The sequence below is a fragment of the Melanerpes formicivorus genome, unplaced genomic scaffold (genome assembly GCF_026170545.1).
Source record: "Melanerpes formicivorus ecotype bairdi unplaced genomic scaffold, bMelFor1.0.p_v2 SCAF_64, whole genome shotgun sequence".
In the NCBI taxonomy this organism is placed as follows: domain Eukaryota; kingdom Metazoa; phylum Chordata; class Aves; order Piciformes; family Picidae; genus Melanerpes; species Melanerpes formicivorus.
In genome coordinates this window covers 3,966,077-3,985,800 of record NW_027142416.1, presented here as the reverse complement: position 1 = coordinate 3,985,800, position 19,724 = coordinate 3,966,077, and the positions used below count along the sequence as shown (strand labels likewise).

Sequence of the window (19,724 nt, the reverse complement as noted above, 5' to 3'; positions counted from 1 at the left end):
AAAGAAAAGAAAAGAAAAGAAAAGAAAAGAAAAGAAAAGAAAAGAAAAGAAAAGAAAAGAAAAGAAAAGAAAAGAAAAGAAAAGAAAAGAAAAGAAAAGAAAAGAAAAGAAAAGAAAAGAAAAGAAAAGAAAAGAAAAGAAAAGAGAAAAAAGAAAAGAAAGGCAAATGATCTTGCTAAGAATGTAAAGGTCAAAGTATGCAGTGAGACACTGAGCCAAATTTGATTTCACTTTATGTCAGGAATAAATGCATTGTCAGTGACTCAGGGCTGGCTCCATATTCTGTGACTAATCTTAGACCACCATAAATAAGAAGCTGACAACAGCTATAAAGCTGTTTCCATTCCCATGCAGGAATCTCCAACCCCTAGTATCCAGTCATTGCAAAACAATTCATGCAAACACACAGTGGAGGGAAAGTCCTAATAATAACAACTGGTTTGTTGTAAATATGACTAAGCAACAATGCGTAAACCAGTGCCAAAACAGCAAGAAAGGGCCTGGGCAGCGTAAAGTGGCAAACCCTAGATGCATTCTAATATAAATCCTTCACTGAGAAAAACTCCCAGTGATAAGGCAGGGAAACCACATGTTGCAACGAAATACAGTTTGCATTTCCCCTCCGCATTGTACCACTCTGTCACACAGACCACGACAGACTAGCAGCCTGAATCTCAAGTCCAGGCTTAGTACCACATCCACAGCTTCTCCAGGCTTTCATAGAATTGTTAGGGTTGGAAGGGAACTCAAGGATCAGCCAGCTCCAACTCCCCTGCTGTGGGCAGGGACACCTCACACTACAGCAGGTTGCTCACAGACACATCCAGCCTGGCTGCAAAAACCTCCAGGCATGAGGCTTCCACCACCTCCCTGGGCAACCTGTGCCAGTCTCTCACCACCCTCACGGGGAATAACTTCCTCCTAACATCCGCCCTGAATCTCCCCATTTCTAGTTTTGCTCCATTCCCCCAGTCCTATCACTCCCTGACACCTGACTTGCTTTCCCATTCCATTCCAGTACTCTCTGCATTTTTTTTTTTTAACAGCAATCGATTCTCATCACTAAGTGTATTTTAAAACAGGAGAAAGAGGTTGTTACAGGGCACTCCAAAGCCCCCTTCCCCCACCTCCATCAGCATAGGTTCCAATGGGGAAAGTCAAAGGTGTGGAATCGCCTTCCTCTCGCACTGGGGGCAGGTAAAAGGCTCCGTTCTTCCTGCCAGGGTGGAGGTCCGCTCACCCGTGAGGGGAGCCCGCTGGGATTTGGAGCTGTGCTCAGCTGGGTTCTTCACACCCAGGATGCATTGGCACTGGACACATTGTCTAGCAAAGCCTTAAACACAGTGACCAGAAAGCGATCGGCATTCTCCTTTTTTCCGCTCTCATTTTGGCTCACCTTGGACTCTCTCTGCATTCGTGGTGAGATTGGAGAAACCAACACTGGGACCTGGCTTCTCCCGGGAGCTGCCTGCCCTGGGGTCCTGCTCCCTGCCTGCTGCTGGAGTGACCCTGCCTGCCGTGAGCTGCAGTTTTCCTTGCACTGCTCAGACAGCGCTGCTGCAGGAGTTTCCCCTCGTGGCAGCCGTGTCGACGGACACTTTGATTCTGGCAGGTCCCTTTTCCTTCGGATTTGTGCCACGTTATCCACAAACCGGATTATAAACCCTGCAGTTCTGGAGCCTGCCACCGAAGAGAGTCCTTGGGACCATCTCCAAGTTCCTGCTCCATGCTGGTGAGTACAACCTGGCGTTCTCAGACTGTCCCTAAGGTCCTGGCTTGCCTCTGATGTTATAAGTGGGGGGAAGCTATGTTGTGGCTTAGCCTTTTTTCATTTTCTGCATTCTCTAAATTGTACTAAAGTTGCCCATGAGCATCCTGGTAGAATTCCTGACCTGGTAGAATTCCTGACCCAATAGCGCCTGTAAAAGGACCTGTATATAATTTTGGAGTGGGGTTTTGGGGAAAATAAAGATAACTCTCTGTTTGTAATTCCCACCTCGTTAATTCAATCCCAATCAGAGCAGAGGTAGCCCTGTTTCTCATCAGCCACTGCCAGCAAGAAATTGAAACAACAGAAGAATTGAGTTGCCTGAGTTGAAGCAGCTATTTCTGGCTTGCTTGTTTGTCTTAGTTTAGCTCAGAGCAGACAGAAAATAGATTTTTACCCCTCTCAAAAGGAGTAAAATAAAAACTTTCCACCTAGATTTGGAAATTTCAGTGGATGTACTCTGTACAAATCTTTACACTGTTTACATGAATGCCAAACACCCCAATTCACACTTCAGCTTACGAGCGACTTCTTGAGCAAAAAGCCTTCCAACAAGCCCAGGCTTCAACGCCCCCCCCAGGCCTCACACCCTTCCTCTCCACCCCCCACACTAGGCTGAATGGCTCTGCTACAAAATTATCTTTGCCAAGACTGAGCCAGGCAGAAAACCTCCCCCACACTGCAAGAGATAAAGGATCTGCACTCAGAAGGGAGAGAGAGGCAGAAAAACCGCCAGAAAAAGGATGGAATGATCTCTGCACTCAGCTTATCCAGCAGATACAGGGCTGATGGGATGCAATAACAGAGATTCCAGTTTCCTGTGCCTATCCAGTCCCTTGGAGGACTGTCAGCTCTCTGGTTCTTGAAAGCATCTAGCCTTGCCCCACCACACTTGTTTCATAGCCTTGATTTGAATTAAACAAAAATCACAAACTGGAATAATCTGTTACCTTTTTCTAGCAGTGTAGTGGCATTGCAGGTCTGTTCCTCACCATCCCCAGCAGATGTTGCAGCCTTCACTCTAAACTGGTAAGTCATATTGGAGAGCAGTTTTCTGAAAGTCTGCACCGTGTCATATGGCGAAAGAGATGTAGAATTTCCTCCAACTGTTAAGGTGTAGCGAGTGATGATACCATTGGATGAAGCAGGAGGGTCCCACTGCACCAGGATTGATTGCCAGCTTGTTGCAATGCAGTGGACGTTCTGGACAGCTTCTGGGACTTAAAAGATACACAGGCACCAAAGATTAACATTTCCCCACAACGAAAATAGTAATCACAGAGCAATATTGTCAGAGAAGCACACCTGATGTGGGTAGTGAGTGTCAAGCATTCCAGTGGCAGACAAACTGGCTGAAGAAACATACCAAGAGAACAAAACCATGCCTTTGTCCTCATTGGACAGGTAATTGATGGTACTTGAAATAGTAGAGGCCATCCATCCTGTTTTCTCCTAGTCCTGTGCTCCAACTTCATTTCACAGTACCATAGTACATTAGAGATTGGAAGGGATGTCCAAAGATCATCAAGACCAACCCCCACGCCAGAGCAGGATCACCTACAGTAGTCCACACAGGAATGCACCCAGGTGGGTTTTGAATATGTCCACAGAAGGAGACTCCACAACCTCTCTGGGCAGCCTCCTCCAGGGCTCTGTGACCCTGTCTCTCCTCATGTTGAGGTGAAACCTTCTCTGTTCCAAGTCTGTACCCATTGTTCCTTGGCTTATTACTGTGCACCACCCAAAAGAGCTTGGCCCCCTCCACTTGACACCCAGACTCCAGACTAAACAGCCACAGTCTCCCAGTCTCTCTTCATAGGGGAGATGCTCAACGCCCCTAAGCATCCTCCTGGCTCTCCCTTGGACCCTCTCCAGCAGGTCTCTGCTTCTCTTGAACTGGGGAGCCCAAAACTGGACACAGGATTGCATCTGTGGTCTCAGCAGGGCAGAGCAGAGTGGGAGCAGAACCTCCCTAGCCCTTCTGGCCACACTTTTCCTGCTGCACCCCAGGATGCCATTGGCTCTCCTGGCCACAAGGGCACATTGCTGTCCCATGCAGAACTTGCTGTCCACCAGCACTCCAAGGTCTTTCTCCATGAAGCTGCTTTCCAGCAGGGCAGCCTGTAACCCATCCTGGTGCACATCTGCTACAGTTTTGCACACTTTCCCAAACTCACAGGGCTCCCAAAGTCTCTCTGTGGAATGTTGAACATCTTCTTTCACACGATACAATAATTTCACGAGTCAGAATTGGACATAATTAATTAATTAAGCCAACTATTTTGTGTAGTCCTCCCCACCTGTCAGGAAGCATACGATCCAATGGATCAGAACATTTACTTAGTGGCTAGCTTCCCTTCCTAAAATTAATTATTAAAAAGATTCCAACATTTTTGTGTGTTTAATGCAATTTCCAGTTCATTTGCCAGCCTTTTGATACTGCTAAAGGTCTCAGTTATTTTCACAGGGATCCCAATTATCACTTTGATCAGCAAAGACTGAGATCTGTCTAACTTTCCCTGCCATGCTCTGTGATGCTATTAAAAGATTTATGGTAGAATTTTCCTCCCTTTATCTGTGATGCTATTAAAAGATTTATAGTAGCCTTATAAGCCTCTTGTTTCAGATGAGGACCTTTCTAATTCTACACTTCCGACATCAAACTTCAACCTCAGCCTATCCGGTACAGCAGGAATGTGAAATGGCTTTGACACAGGCAGAGGGCAATGAGATAGTGCTGTGCTCTGATTCCTTTGGAGGAAAGAGGAAGGCTGTGGGTCACCCAGACAAGGAAAACAGACACACAACCAGAACTGCAGCTCAGAAGAGCTCACATCTAACCTGATTCCATTGTTGTGAACTGGACAGTGTTACTGAACTGGTTTCCATTCCCAAGCTTGGTAAACGCAGAGACGCTGATCAAGTAGGGGCTGAATGGTTCTAATCCAACAAGATTTGCCTCATGGTTTGAACCTGAAACGTTCTTAAGGGAGGAAAAATTTTTAGTATGCAATTAATCTGTGCAAATATTGTGAGCCTCATCTTGAACCTCCAGAAATGAAGGGAAGATTTAGAGTGATAGTCTTGCCTGTTCTACTCTGAGTAGCTTTCATTCAAAGTAGTCCCTGAGCTCAACCAGAAAGAATGCAGGGTCAAATTCTTTCTTTCTCTTCCCCTCTCCCTGATTCACTGTGGCTTGTGAGAAAGATATGCCAGAGGATGGTATCATAAATATCACTGCTGAAACAGATGAACTTCACATATGCCTTGTTAACCTACATGGAAAACTTCTGTCACCTCCACACAGCCGCATCAAGCCCCCTCTCACCTTCTACTTTGTTACTACACCTCTGCAACAGAAGAGGTCATAGAGTCATAGACTGGTTTGAGTTGGAAGAGACCTTTAAAGGTCATCTAGTCCAACCCCCCTGCAGTGAGCAGGGATATCTTCAACTTCAGATTGCTCAAAGCTCCATCCAACCTGACCTGGAATGTTTCCAGGAACTGGGGCAACTACAACATCTCTGGGCAGCTTGTGCCATGGTTTCATCACCTTCATTGTAAAAAATTTTTTCCTTGCAACTGGTCTAAATCTTCCTCTTTAAAATCAAACACCTCACCCCCCCGCCTCCTTGTTTTGTTGCAATGGGCCCTGCTATAAAGTCTGCCCCCATCTTTCTTATAGTCCTCTTTTAAGTACTGAAAATTTTCAACCAGCTCTCCTTGCAGCCTTCTCTTCTCCAGGCTGAACAACCCGAACTTTCCCAGCCCATCCTCACAGCAGAGTTGTTTCATCTCTCTGACAATTTTTATGGCCTTCTCTAGACTTGCTCCAACTGGTCCATGTCTTTCCTGTGCTGTAAGATAAAGACTATCTCCTGTCCTGGTCAGTTCTCCCCTCAGTCTGGTAGGTTTAGGCCAAATTGCTTTACAGCACCCTAGAGCTGCCTGTGTGAGAGCAGGGAGTGGCACATACACAGCAAGGTCTCCAATCTGCTTGAGAACTGAAAGTTTATAGGTCATAGCATCTCATTTCATAGAATCATACAATCAAGCAGGTTGGAAAAGACCTCAGAGATCATCAGGTCCTGTTACCAAATACCTAACACCTCCTGACAACTAAATCATGGCTCATCCAATCCCCTCTTGAACACCTCCAGGGACAGTGACTCCACCACCTCCCTGGGCAGCACATTCCAATGGCCAGTCTCTCTTTCTGGGAAGGACTTTCTCCTCATCTCCAGCCTAAACTTCCCCTGGCACAGCTTGAGGCTGTGTCCTCTTGTTCTGGTGCTGGTTGCTTGAGAGAAGAGACCAACCCCCACCTGGCTACAACCCTCCCTCAGGTAGTTGTAGACAGCAATAAGGTCTCCCCTGAGCCTCCTCTTCTCTAGGCTAAACACCCCCAGCTCCCTCAGCCTCGCCTCACAGGGCTTGTGCTTGAGACCTCTCACCATCCGTCCAGCCTGTCAAGGTCCCTCTGCAGAGCCCTCCTACCCTCTACCAGATCAACACCTGCTCCCAACTTGGTGTTGTCTGCAAATTCACTAATGGTGGACTCAATCCCCTAAAGCATGAAAAAAACAACCAACAAAAAAAGGCATTTAAAACCTGAGGCCCTGTTAATCATAAACCATACCTGGTAAAACAGTTTTTCAGTGTTGTTCTTATAAATCTTAAAATTGTATCTCACAATAACACCATTTGGCTGGGGACTTGGAGCCCATTTGAGCCACACAGAGTCTGCAGTGTAGTTGGTGACGGTCAAATTCTGAGGTGGAGCTAATGGCACTGCAAAAAGAGAAATCCCACTGAGTTCCAGATTACAAACAAGCCAGATCTGGTGGGTTGAAGTTTCCCCCAGCATTAACTTTAGCCAGGCTAACTCAAGTAGAAGCAAATGAAGCTGTATTTTACAAGCAAAAACTACACTTTGCAATGGAATGCAATGAATTTGTACAAGATATACAGGAGTTACAATATTGTAGAGGTATTTACAATTAATAAGCAGCACAAGGATCCCCCTGGCTAAAGACCAGGTGAAGCTCCTAGCCTCTCCCTCCCTGCCTCTCCCCTTATTCCCCTGTGCAAAAGGGACAAGAGAAAGGAAGAGAGAAGTTAGACTTAGCCAAGGCCAGCCAAAGCATGCAGATTATCTCTCCTGAGTGAAGTAAAACAGCCAGAGATCAGAAGAGAAGAAGAAAAGGGAAGAATTGTTATGGTACAGCTCCTCTTACCCCAGACATTTATCCAATTAATTTGTTTAGAACAATCTTTTGTTTTCTTCTTTACACTCAACAGTGATTCATTTATATTGTTGTACTTTTCTGCTCAAAATCTGTAACTAAATTTTAAAGGCATAGCCTAAACCCACCACAACATGGCATTCACCACGCAGGTGAAAGGAGGCCCATGTCAATGTGTTAGAAATATTTCCATGTTGTATCATTTTCCAGCAGCATGAGGGGGTGCAGAGAAAGGTATTGTTTCTTGCATCAACCCCCCTGACACTTCCAAAAAGCAAAGCACACATTCCAAAAGCAAAGACCACTTCTCCTTGGGAGATATTTTTGGAATCCTATGCAGAATGTGTCTTCCTCTGGCACACTGTCCTGGGAGGAAGGTAACTCCAAAAAGACTTTTACTTACAGTATTTCCTTAGAATCATAGGATAAACCAGGTTGGAAAAGACCTCAGGGATCATCAAATCCAACCTATTACCTAATACCTAACACCTCCTGACAACTAAACCATGGCACCAAGTGCCATGTCCAATCCCCTCGTGAACACCTCCAGGGATGGTGACTCCACCACCTCCCTGGACAGCACATTCCAATGGCCAATTACTCTTTCTGAGAAGAACTGAGTGCCTGGGAGAAGAGACCAACCCCCACCTGTCCACAACATCCCTTCAGGTAGTTGTAGAGAGGCATAAGGTCTCCCCTGACCCTCCTCTTCTCCAGGTTAAGCAACCCCAGATCCCTCAGCCTCTCCTCACAGGGCTGTGCTCCAGACCTCTCTCCAGCCTTGTTGCCCTTCTTCTGAAAGCTCTTCATGCTCAGACCAACTGAAAACTAATCCTTTATCTCAACTCTCTTCATGTCTATGTTTAGATCTAAGATATGTACAGTAACACAGGGCCAATATTTCAGACTTGCTTACAGTTTAATTTGCTCACCTGACTCATCTGTGTAGAACTCAAGCATGGCAGATGGACCAAGTCCTTTTATTGTTCTAGCAGCTGCATAAATGCTGTATAATGTGAATGGTAGAAGGTCTTCCAAGATGATAAAGTTATTGGTGGTAGAGAATGAATTATTCTTTTCTGGCCCAAATAAATGTAAATCATAACTCCTTATAATACCACATGGCTTAGCAGGAGGGTCCCATGAAAGCATAACTGAGGTAGTTGAGAGATTTGAAAACGTTCTGATTATAGGTGCTGATTCTGGGACTACATGAAGAAAAAAGAAAGGAAAAATGAGGATAATAGCAATTACAATGAAAAATATGGTTTAGCTATCAGTTAAAATTGTGCTCTGAGGGGAAATTTATATTTATGGTCTCAACATAGAAATGTGTACAATCATAGAATTGTCAGGGTTGGAAGGGACCTCAAGGAACATCCAGTTCCAACCCCTCTATCATGGGCAGGGACACCTCGCACTACAGCAGGTTGCTCACAGACACATCCAGCCTAGCCTGAAAAACCTCCAGGCATGAGGCTTCCACCACATCCCTGGGCAACCTGTGCCAGTGTCTCACCACCCTCATGGGGAAGAACTTCTTCCTCACATCCAATCTGAATCTACCCATTTCGAGTTTTGCTCCATTCCCCCCAGTCCTATCACTCCCTGACACTCTAAAAAGTCTCTCCCCAAAAGCAGTTGTACCAGTAGTTTTGTGTTGTTGTATAAAACATTGTTGTAAGTAATATGAGAAAAATACAATAATCTTTTCTTTTCCTTTTAGAAAGCCTTTTCCTCCCCCCACCTCCCTACCCACCCCGGCCCTGCATTTTGTTGGGAATGGATAACATTTACTCCTCTTACCATCTTCATCTGTTCTGATAAGCAGACTGAGAGCATGCTGCTCAGAAGATCCCTTTTCAGTGGCTGGTGTGATTTTCAGAATGTAATCAGTGTATTTCTCCAGCTGGTCCAAAATGATGCTTGTGGCGTAAGTAAGGAAAGACTTCACCATTTTATTGGTTCCAGGTTGCAGTAAACTTAGAGAAACATGAAAGAAGACTAAGCCATTTGGCTGGGATGGTGGAAGCCAGCTTACATTTACAGAAGATGAGGAAATGTTTTGATAGAGCAGATTTTCAACACAACCATCTGGAACTACGAGAGACAATAAGCAAAAACATAAATGCATGGATAATAGTAATGAAGCATCCGAGACAGAAATAAATCCTTGAAGCATGATTAGCCTGTAAATCTCATTTGCAATCTCTTGCATGGCTTTTGAAAATCACTTCTGTTTTACCAGGAAAAGCAAAATATTTTGAAGGCATAGAGGTTGTAATTGGTGTTTAAATTAGTCCTAATGATGGCTTCACACAATATTTTTATTGCTTATATCCAAAGAAGCAGCTTGGGAGCTGTGGTCACGAGAAAGCTGGGGAGGGACTTTTGAGGGTGTCAGGGAGTGATAGGACTGGGGGGAATGAAGCAGAACTAGAAATGGGTAGATTGAGATTGGATGTTAGGAAGAAGTTGTTCACCATGAGGGTGGTGAGAGACTGGCACAGGCTGCCCAGGGAGGTGGTAGAAGCCTCATGCCTGGAGGTTTTGAAGGCCAGGCTGGATGTGGCTGTGAGCAACCTGCTGCTGTGTGAGGTGTCCCTGCTCATGGCAGGGGGCTTGGAACTGGATGGTGCTTGAGGTCCTTTCCAACCCTTACCATTCTATGATTCCATGGACTTACTTTTACAGAGTGAAAACTCAGATGACAATGTCTTCCCTGAAAGGAAAATCACTGCAATACTGAAAACAGTGTTTGCTGGATTGTACTTTTTTTTTTAACATTGCCATCAGCAGAGTGAAAAAAGCCCCAAAAGAATATTACAAATGAAGGAGTCTTTTATCAGTGGAAGCACTGGTGTACACTAAACAATAAACAAAAGTTAGCAACTTACTATCCTGATCTGTATACACATCTATCATGTCACTGGTTTGGTTTCCATCTCCAAAGGCTGTGCTTGCAGTTAGCCACAAGGTGTAGTGGCTGTATTTTGCCAGCTCATCCAGAACTGCAGAGTGGGACATGCTGACATTGCTCTTGTTACTGTAGCTTGTGAAATTCTAAAATGGGGGAAAAAAAGAATAAAATGAAAGCACTGCCATTGAAAATGTTACCCATTCAATGGTTTTTATGTCTACTTTTCCATTTAGCCATCACTACCATCAAGGGATATGATTCATCATCTGGGGAGGAATAATGAACCGCACCAATACAGGCTGGGAGGTGATCTGCTGCAGAGCAGCCCTGTGGAGAGGGACCTGGGAGTGCTGGTGGATAAGAAGTTCTTCATGGGACAGCAATGTGCCCTGGTGGCCAAGAAGGACAATGGGGTCCTGGGGTATATTAAGAAGAGTGTGTCCAGCCGATCCAGGGAGGTTCTCCTCCCCCTCTACTCTGCCCTGCTGAGACCTCATCTTGAGTACTGTGTTCAGTTCTGGGCTGCCCAGTTCAAGAGAGACGGGGATCTGCTGGAGCAAGTCCAGTGGAGGGCTACAAGGATGATTAGGGGACTGGAACACTCCCTGGTGATGATAGGCTGAAGGACCTGGGGCTGTTTAGTCTGGAAAAGAGAAGACTTAGAGGGCATTCAATACATGCTTATAAATATCTGAGGGCTGGGTTTCAGGAGAGAGGGGACAGGCTCTGCTCACTTGGTAGGACAAGGAACAATGGATGTAAGCTGCAGCACAGGAGGTTCCAGCTCAACACGAAGAGGAACAAGAAGTTCCTCCTGTGAGAGCCACAGAGCCCTGGAACAGGCTCCCCAGAGAGGCTGTGGAGTCTCCTTCTCTGGAGACTTTCAAGGTCATTCTGGATGCATTCCTGTGTGACCTGCACTAGATTCTATGGTCCTGCTCTGGCAGTGGGGTTGGACTGGATGATCTCTAGAGGTCCTTTCCAACCCCTGACATCCTGTGATCCTGTGACCATAGTGTACAGGAGACACAAGCCTATACTTTCACTCTAATAAGTCCTGACTTTTAGTGAAGTACTCAAGTAATTTGTTGTGTGATATCTACTGTTACTCTTTGTAAGAACTACAGGTACATAATTGATTTCCTCCTGTTGTTTGGAGGTGTTGGATGCTAACCCATCTTTCTTAAAAACACATTAAATCCATAGTATTGCAATGTGGTTATCCATACTGCATCAAGAAGATAACCCCCCAAAAATCATTTGTTAATTGCTCATAGATGACTGATCACATGTCATTGCCTTGCCTATTCTAAATCACAGAATCACAGAAACATTCAGGTTGGAAAAGACCTTCAGGATCACCAAGTCCAAGCCTGCTCTACAAGGTTCAGCCCTGAAACAGCCCAAGAACCATAGTCCAAACTACCTTTAAACACATCCAGGCTTGGTGACTCCACCACCTCCCTGGGCAGCATATTCCAATCCCTGACCACTCTTGCCCTGAAAAAATGTTTCCTAATTTCCAGTCTAAACCTACTGAGTATAGAGGGAGCTGAGAGGGAGTGTGTGATTTGTATCTTGGGTCCCTTTGTCTCCAGGAGGGGACAAGGAGCTGAATCAAAGGTACAGAGGGGTCCTGTGCTGTTGTTATGCTTCATATGGCAGCAACTGGCTTGAGAAAAGCCCTGAAGAAAAGGACTGGGGGTGCTGGTGGATGAGAAGCTCAACAGGAGCCAGCAGTGAGGAGCTGCAGCCCAGAAAGCCAAGCAGACCCTGGGCTGCAGCAAGAGAAGTGTGGCCAGAAGGTCGAGGGAGGTGATTCTCCCCCTCTGCTCCACTCTGGTGAGACCCTACCTGGAGTACTGTGTCCAGTTCTGTAGCCCCTATTACAGGAAGGATCTGGAGTTGCTGGAAGGTGTCCAGAGAAAGGCCATGAGGAAGAGCAGAGGGCTAGAGCTGCTCTGCTATGGAGACAGACTGAGAGTTTGGGCTGTTCAGTCTGGAGAAGAGAAGGCTCCAAGGAGACCTTCTTGTGGCCTTCCAGGATCTGAAGGGGGCTGCAGGAAAGCTGGGGAGGGACTTTTTAGAGTGTCAGGGAGTGATAGGACTGGGGGGATGGAGCAACCCTAGAAATGGGGACATTGAGATTGGATGTTAGGAAGAAGTTGTTCCCCATGAGGGTGGTGAGAGACTGGCACAGGTTGCCCAGGGAGGTGGTGGAAGCCTCATTCCTGGAGGTTTTTAAGAGCAGGCTGGATGTGGCTGTGAGCAACCTGCTGTAGTGTGAGGTGTCCCTGGCCATAGCATGGGGGTTGGAACTGGATGATGCTTGAGGTCCCTTCCAATCCTAACAATTCTATGATTCTATGCTTCACATAACTTACTGGAAAAGGCTCGAAAGAGCTTTCCTGTATACTTGGGTAAGGTAGAGATACAGGAAAGAAAGGGTTAAATTCTGAAGTATTTAATTAAACTTTCTGCTGTTTGAGCACAGTGTAATAAAAAAAACCCAACAAACACCACCCTTCTGATCCAGAAACATCATTCTACTATCCTCTTGGCAAGAGATATTGCCATTATTAATAATTAGCCACTGAAAATATCTAATAAGATTTTTTTTTTTAAATACCTTTTCTGAGTTTTCTAGGTAAAAATGTCAGCTGCCACATCGAGTTTTGATTCTAGATTTAGTGGGAGTGTATTTATAAAATATTAGTTTAAAAAGCATCCCTTTATAGTTTAGTCAGCTGTCTGCCAGCTAAGGGCTGAGTGAGCCAATGTGAAGCCTATAACTGGCTCTTTGGCAGCTCAACTAAAGCTGTTTTAAGAGGCAATCCCCTTCCCAAGAAGAGCCCAAGGTAAGAGTAAGGGTCAGCAGGAAAATCTGTGTGGGTTCAAACTGGGAGAAGATGAAACTTGCACTAATTGTACCCTGGGGATAGAACACTATAGGAAGTTGTACAATTAACTGTGGCCACAGATGAAAGCAAACAGCTTAGGATCTTTGGCTACAGATGAAGAAATTCTTTCTTCTGTCTCTTTCTTCATCCATACATGAAAGAAGGTTTGACATAGCAAAGTATCAGATGATTAAAAGCAGCTCAGTGTAAGCAATACACACAGGCCATGAAAGTGGAGGCAGAAAGTGGCATCCTCCTCACCTCCGGAAGCATCAGAAATTTCCAGTGGCATAAAGCTGTAATTAAATGTACACAGAAAACAGAGTGCTCCTGTTTTTCACTGGTAACCTTTCTCACCTTCTCTGTTTCCTTCTTTAAGTTCATTGTATTGCACTGTTTTGGGTTGGGTTTTTTTTGAGTGTAGAGCATCATATATTTGACTCTGGCATTCAAGGGAGAGTGGTGACACAGTGAGGACACAGCAAACTCCTGGCCAAGCTGTCAGCCCCTGGCTTGGACAGCAGAACTCTGCGCTGGGTTAGGCTGGCTGGAGGGCTTAGCTCAGAGATTGATGGTGTGTGGTGGCTGGGTTAGACTGGCTGGAGGGCTGAGCTCAGAGATTGATGGTGAGTGTTGCCCCATCCAGCTGGCAGTCAGGCACTAGTGGGGTCCCCCACACATCACTGCTGGGCCCCATCCTGTTCAGTATCTTTGTTGATAATCTGGATGAAGGCATTGAGTCCATCATCAGTAAATTTGCAGGTGACACCAAGCTGGGGGCAGGTGTTGATCTGTTAAAGGGTGGCAGAGCTCTGCAGAGGGACCTCAACAGGCTGGACAGATGTGCCAGAGTCCAAGGGCATGAGATTTAACACATCTAAGTGCCAGGTTCTATACATTGGCCACAACAACCCCATGCAGTGCTACAGGCTGGGGACAAAGTGTCTGGAGAGCAGCCAGGCAGAAAGGGACTGGTTGATGGTAGGCTGAACATGAGTCAGCAGTGTGCTCAGGTGGCCAAGAAGGCCAAGGGCATCCTGGCCTGTATCAGGAACAGTGTGGCCATCAGGAGCAAGGAAGTCATTGTACCCTGTACTCAGCACTGCTTAGGCCACACTTCGAGTCCTGTGTCCAGGTCTGGGTCCCTCAGTTTAGGAAAGATGTTAAGTTGATGGAATGTGTCCAGAGAAGGGCAACAAAGCTGGGGAGGGGTTTCGAGCACAGCCCTGTGAGGGGAGGCTGAAGGAGCTGGGGTTGCTTAGCCTGAAGAGGAGGAGGCTCAGAGGAGACCTTATTGCTGTCTACAACTACCTGAAGGGTAGTTGTTGCCATGTAGGCTTTGGTCTCTTCTCCCAGGCAAGCAGCACCAGAATAAAAGGACACAGTCTCAAGCTGTACCAGGGAAGATTTAGGCTGGAGGTGAGGAAGAAGTTCTTCACAGAAAGAAAGATTGGAATGTGCTGCCCAGGGAGGTGCTGGAAGTGTTTCAGAAGAGACTGGATGAGGCACTTGATGCCAATGGTTTTGTTGATTAGGTGGTGCTGGGTGATCGGGTGGACGTGATGATCTCAAAGGTCTTTCCCAACCTGGTCTATCCTATCCTACCCTACCCTACCCTACCCTACCCTACCCTACCCTATCCTATCCTATCCTATCCTACTCAGTTCTGTTCTAATCCAAGCTGTGTAATTGGAATGCACACTGTTCCAGAACTGGTCTAAGTGAAGAGAGTTCCTTTTCTTTTTGTTTTGCTTGCATCCCTTCTATGAATTCCAAGAGCAGACAAGCTGAATTTCACTCTGAACTGTATCCAGTTGTGTTCACTCAGGCTGGCTTGAAGTACAGGGCTTGGATGATATGGGGGTCTCATGTTCAGTACCTTGAAGGGCTGGGGCTTTTTTGTTGTACTTAGCTCCTGGTTCCCTGGTCTGGCTTGGCAGATGTGGCAGTTTTAGGCTATGCCTTTAAAATTTAGCTGCAGATTTGGAGCAGAAAAGTAGAAAAATATAAATAAATCACTACTGGGTGTAAAAAGGAAAATGAAGTATTATTCTAAACAAATTCATTGGACAAAATGTGGGGGGAAAGAGAAGCTGTATGCTAACAACTCTTCTAACATTTCACTTTCATTCCCATTCCTTTTCTTTTCTCTTCTCTTCTTGGCTGTTCTGCTTCACCCAGGAGATAACAATGCTTCTGGGTGACCTTCAGATAAGACCTAACACTCCTTTCTCTCAACTCCCCTTTTCCTCTGGTATAGGGAAGGGAGGTGGCCAGAGGAGCAGCTTCCCTGGTCCTGTATATTTTGTACACATTCATTGCATCCCATTGTAGAGTGCAGTTTTTGCTTGTAAATACAGCTTTCATTTGCTTCCAACTGGGTTAGTCTGGCTGAGAATGTCGCGGGGGAAACTTCAACTCACCACAGCAGAGTAGGACAGTTGTCATCTCTACAGAAACTTCTACACTGGAGAACTTTCCCAAAGCATAAATTTATGTTTGTGCTTATCACCTTTCCCTCTTTATTGCTAACCAAAACACAGTTTAGCAAGATAAAATGAGTTGGTTCAAGTCAATGGTATCTCTTATAGAAGGAGCTCCTATGTTATGGAGACGGACTGAGAGCGTTGGAGCTCTTCAGTCTGAAGAAGAGAAGGCTCCAAGGAGACCTAATTGTGACCTTCCAGGATCGGAAGGGGGCTCCAAGAAAGCTGGGGAGGGATTTCTGAGGGTGTCAGGGAGTGATAGGACTGGGGGGAATAGAAAAAAACTAGAAATGGGTAGGTTGAGATTGGATATTAGGAAGAAGTTCTTCCCCATGAGGGTGGTGAGAGACCGGCACAGGTTGCCCAGGGAGGTGGTGGAAGCCTCATGCCTGGAGGTTGTGAAGGCCAGGCTGGATGTGGCTGTGAGCAACCTGCTGTAGTGTGAGGTGTCCCTGGGCATAGCATGGGGGTTGGAACTGGATGCTCCTTGAGGTCCCTTCCAACCCTGACAATTCTATGATTCTGTAAGACTGTAACCATCCTTCCCCCACACCAGGTAAGGCAGCTCACTTCATTCAGGGATGTGCAGAGGAAGAAAGAGAGAGCAACTGACTTCTCAGCCAGCTTCATAATGATGTAGGATTTATGGGGGGAAATACCTAATTTTCACTGGTCTAGGCACTCTGCACACTGGAGGTCTGTAACTTTGTGTGTTTTTCTTAAGGCACCCAGCTCAAACTGGGACACCTGTGCTTGTCTATGCTTTAGCCTGGAGAAGAGGAGGCTAAAGGGAGACTTTACTGCTCTCTACAACTACCTGAAGGGGGGTTGTAGCCAGGAGGGAATTGGTCTCTTCTCTCAAGCAACCAGCACCAGAACAAGAGGACACAGTCTCAAGCTGCACCAGGGGAGGTTTAGGCTGAAGGTGAGAAGGAAGTTCTTCCCAGAAAGAGAGATTGGCCATTGGAATGTGCTGCCCAGGGAGGTGGTGGAGTCCCCATCCCTGGAGGTGTTAAAAAAGCGATTAGATGTGGCCCTTGGAGCCATGGTTTAGTTGTCATGAGGTGCTGGGAGACAAGTTGGACTTGATGATCTTTGAGGTCTTTTCCAACCTTATTGATCCTATGATTCTAGGTGTATATATGTAAATATCAAATTTGCAATATGGAATATTAACAAAGCCTGTTTGCTTCAGTGCTTAATGATGTGAATGTCCAACGTGATGCACAATGCAAGACACACAATTACAGGATGTGCTTCTGTATTTCCAAGTTTAAAAACTGCCCTGTGATAAAGGAAATATGAAAAAAAACCCCACCCCACAACACTATGCTGATAACAATAAAAATCCAGGAGCAGGGAAGTCATTCTGCCCTGGTGCTCAGCACTGGTTAGGCCACACCTTGAGTCCTGTGTCCAGTTCTGGGCCCCTCAGTTTAAGAAGGACATTGAGACACTTGAAGGTGTCCAGAGAAGGGCAACAAGGCTGGGGAGAGGCCTTGAGCACAGCCCTATGAGGAGAAGCTAAGGGAGCTGGAATTGCTTAGCCTGGAGAAGAGGAGGATCAGGGGAGACCTCAATGCTGTCTACAACTACCTTAAGGAGGTTGTACCCAGGCAGAGGTTGGTCTCTTCTCCCAGGCAACCAGCACCAGAACAAGAGGACACAGTCTCAAGCTGTGCCAGGGGAAGTTTAGGCTGGAGGTGAGGAGAAAGTTCTTCGCTGAGAGAGTCGTTCGCCATTGGAATGTGCTGCCCAGGGAGGTGGTGGAGTCACCATCCCTGGAGGTGTTCAAGAGGGGATTGGATGTGGCACTTGGTGCCATGGTCTAGTAATGAGGTCTGTGGTGACAGGTTGGACTTGATGATCTTTGAGGTCTCTTCCAACCTTGGTGATACTGTGATCTTTAATGAACGACTAGACCACTTGATTGTATCCTGCAAAAGGAGACCATGAAAATAATCTTACCTGTATGAACAGTCCTGAGCTATTTTTGAAATAAACTGAGTAGTACAGAATATTTCCATTAGGCTTTTGAGGAGGAGTCCAAAATAGCCTTATTGATGTGGAAGTAAGGTTGCTGTACACAACATCTTTCGGTGGATCACTTGGTGCTGGAAAAAAAATGTTAGGTTTTAGCATACCTGACTCAAGGTGCTTTTTTTTTTCACACTTTAGTGCCCAAGAAACACCTGGTATAGAATTTACAATTTCCTAGGTGAAATTAAATGTAGAAACATAGAAACATTCAGGTTAGAAAAGACCCTCAGGATCACCAAGTCCAACCCAGAACCCTACTCTACAAGGGTCACCCCTAAACCATAGCCCCAAGCACCACATCCAAACCACCATGAAACACATCCAGGCCTGGTGACGCCACCTCATGAAACCTGCATTATTTAGGCAGTTGTCATGGGGAGTTATGACCTTCTGCAGCCAGCTTAGATCAGAGCATCTGGCCAATGTAGAACAGTTCAGAACCTCAATGGGTGGCCTAAGTCACAGCTCCTTCACACCTTTCTCATTTCAGAGCAATCATAATAGAGATGCCAAGGACTGGTTAATAGTTCACATCCTTATATAATTTCACTCAAATTTTTGCAATCATGTAGTGCCTCCTTCCCTGGAGATATACAGGATATGATCTTGTGTAACCTGCTCTAGGTGAACTTGCCTTAGCAGGAGGGTTGGGCCAGATGATCATCAGAGGTCCTATCCAACCACTACCATTCTGTGATGGCAATTCACGAGGCTTTTATATAAAGCTTCTCAGAGTATCTGTGCACTCTCTCTACCCTGAAACACCTCACTCATTTTGTACTAGCCAAGGAGATACTGTCACCTTCCTCTGAAGATAAGAAATTGTAATAGAGAAATTCTAAAGCACAAAGGACAAAGAGTTTTGGACACCATGATAGCAAATATCACAATAGCTGATTTGTCACATCACAGAATCACAGAAACGTTCAGGTTGGAAGAGAGTCTCAGGATCACCAAGTCCAACCCAGAACCCTACTCTACAAGGGTCACCCCTAAACCATAGCCCCAAGCACCACATCCAAACCACCTTTAAACACAGCCAGGCTTGGTGCCTCTACCACCTCCCTGGGCAGCACATTTCAATCCCTGACCCCTCTTGCTGGGAAAATTTTCTTCCTAGTGTCCAGTCTAATATATTTCTGACTATGGCATAAAAACTGCTTCTGGAAATGGTTAAATAAAATAGTAGATGCAAGCAATAATATTTTTAAAACTAAGTTGTCAAACAGACTTGCATTTTGTAAACAGGTCCTCTCCTCTCATAGAATTTCTCCTGTACTTACTGCTTTGGACACGATGAAAGTCTAATCTGCAGGCACAGAAACTGAATGAGTTTGGCCTCTATGCTCCATGCATAATTAATAGGAAAAGATCTGATTTGTTTCAGAAAACCTAAATTAAAAGCCTTATTCTCTCTTTGTTGATTACAAGCAGATTTTTTTTTTAATGGGCTGCCCAGGGAGGTGGTGGAGTCACTTGTTGCCATGGTTTAGTTGATTAGATGGTGTTGGGTGATAGGCTGGACTTGATAATATCAAAGGTCCTTTCCAACCTAGCTAATTCAATTCCATTCAATTCCATTCAATTCCATTCGATTCAATTAAATTCAATTCAATTAATACCCTGGGTAATCCTGCTCAGGCAGGGGAGTTGGACTGGGTGATCTCTGGAGGTCCCTTCCAACTTATACCATCCTGTAATACTGTGATAAATGTGATGCATAGTCTTAGTTAAAAATTTTCTTGTGAAATTTTCTTGTTTTACAAAATTCTGTTTGGCTGGACAGCAGCCAAACAGAAATGGACCTGGGGGTGCTGATTGACAGCTGCCTAAACATGAGTCAGCAGTGTGCTTAGGTGGCCAAGAAGGCCAATGGCATCCTGGCCTGGATCATGAATAGTGTGGCCAGCAGGAGCAGGGAAGTCATTCTGCCCCCATACTCAGCACTGGTTAGGCCACACCTTGAGTGCTGTGTCCAGTTCTGGGCCTCTCAATTTAAGAAGGACATTGAGACACTTGAACGTGTCCAGAGAAGGGCAACGAGGCTGGGGACAGGCCTTGAGCACAGCCCTGTGAGGAGAGGCTGAGGGAGCTGGGGTTGCTTAGCCTGGAGAAGAGGAGGCTCAGGGGTGACCTCATTGCCCTCTACAACTCCCTGAAGGGAGGTTGTAGCCAGGTGGGGGTTGGTCTCTTCTCCCAGGCAACCAGCACCAGAACAAGAGGACACAGTCTCAAGCTGCACCAGGAGACGTTTAGGCTGGAGGTAAGGAGAAAATTCTTCACGGAGAGAGTTGTTCGCCATTGGAATGTGCTGCCCAGGGAGGTGGTGGAGTCACCATCCCTGGAGGTGTTCAAGAGGGGATT

At 45.8% G+C, this 19,724-nt stretch overlaps 1 protein-coding gene across 1 annotated transcript in view; it reads right to left on the bottom strand.

The window, feature by feature from the left end:
* Window positions 1-2,718: 2,718 nt before the first annotated feature.
* The window catches only part of LOC137453294 (phosphatidylinositol phosphatase PTPRQ-like), a gene marked incomplete at its 3' end in the record, with an annotated part of 98,629 nt that continues 81,623 nt past the window's right edge, over window positions 2,719-19,724 (bottom strand). Inside the window, exons 36-42 of the mRNA XM_068162434.1 lie at window positions 17,289-17,434; window positions 9,912-10,077; window positions 8,821-9,114; window positions 7,947-8,222; window positions 6,408-6,559; window positions 4,610-4,751; window positions 2,719-2,988 (exon numbers count right to left, since the gene is read on the bottom strand). Of these exons, the coding sequence (XP_068018535.1) occupies window positions 2,719-2,988; window positions 4,610-4,751; window positions 6,408-6,559; window positions 7,947-8,222; window positions 8,821-9,114; window positions 9,912-10,077; window positions 17,289-17,434 (1,446 nt within the window). The remainder of the gene's footprint in view (window positions 2,989-4,609; window positions 4,752-6,407; window positions 6,560-7,946; window positions 8,223-8,820; window positions 9,115-9,911; window positions 10,078-17,288; window positions 17,435-19,724) is intronic.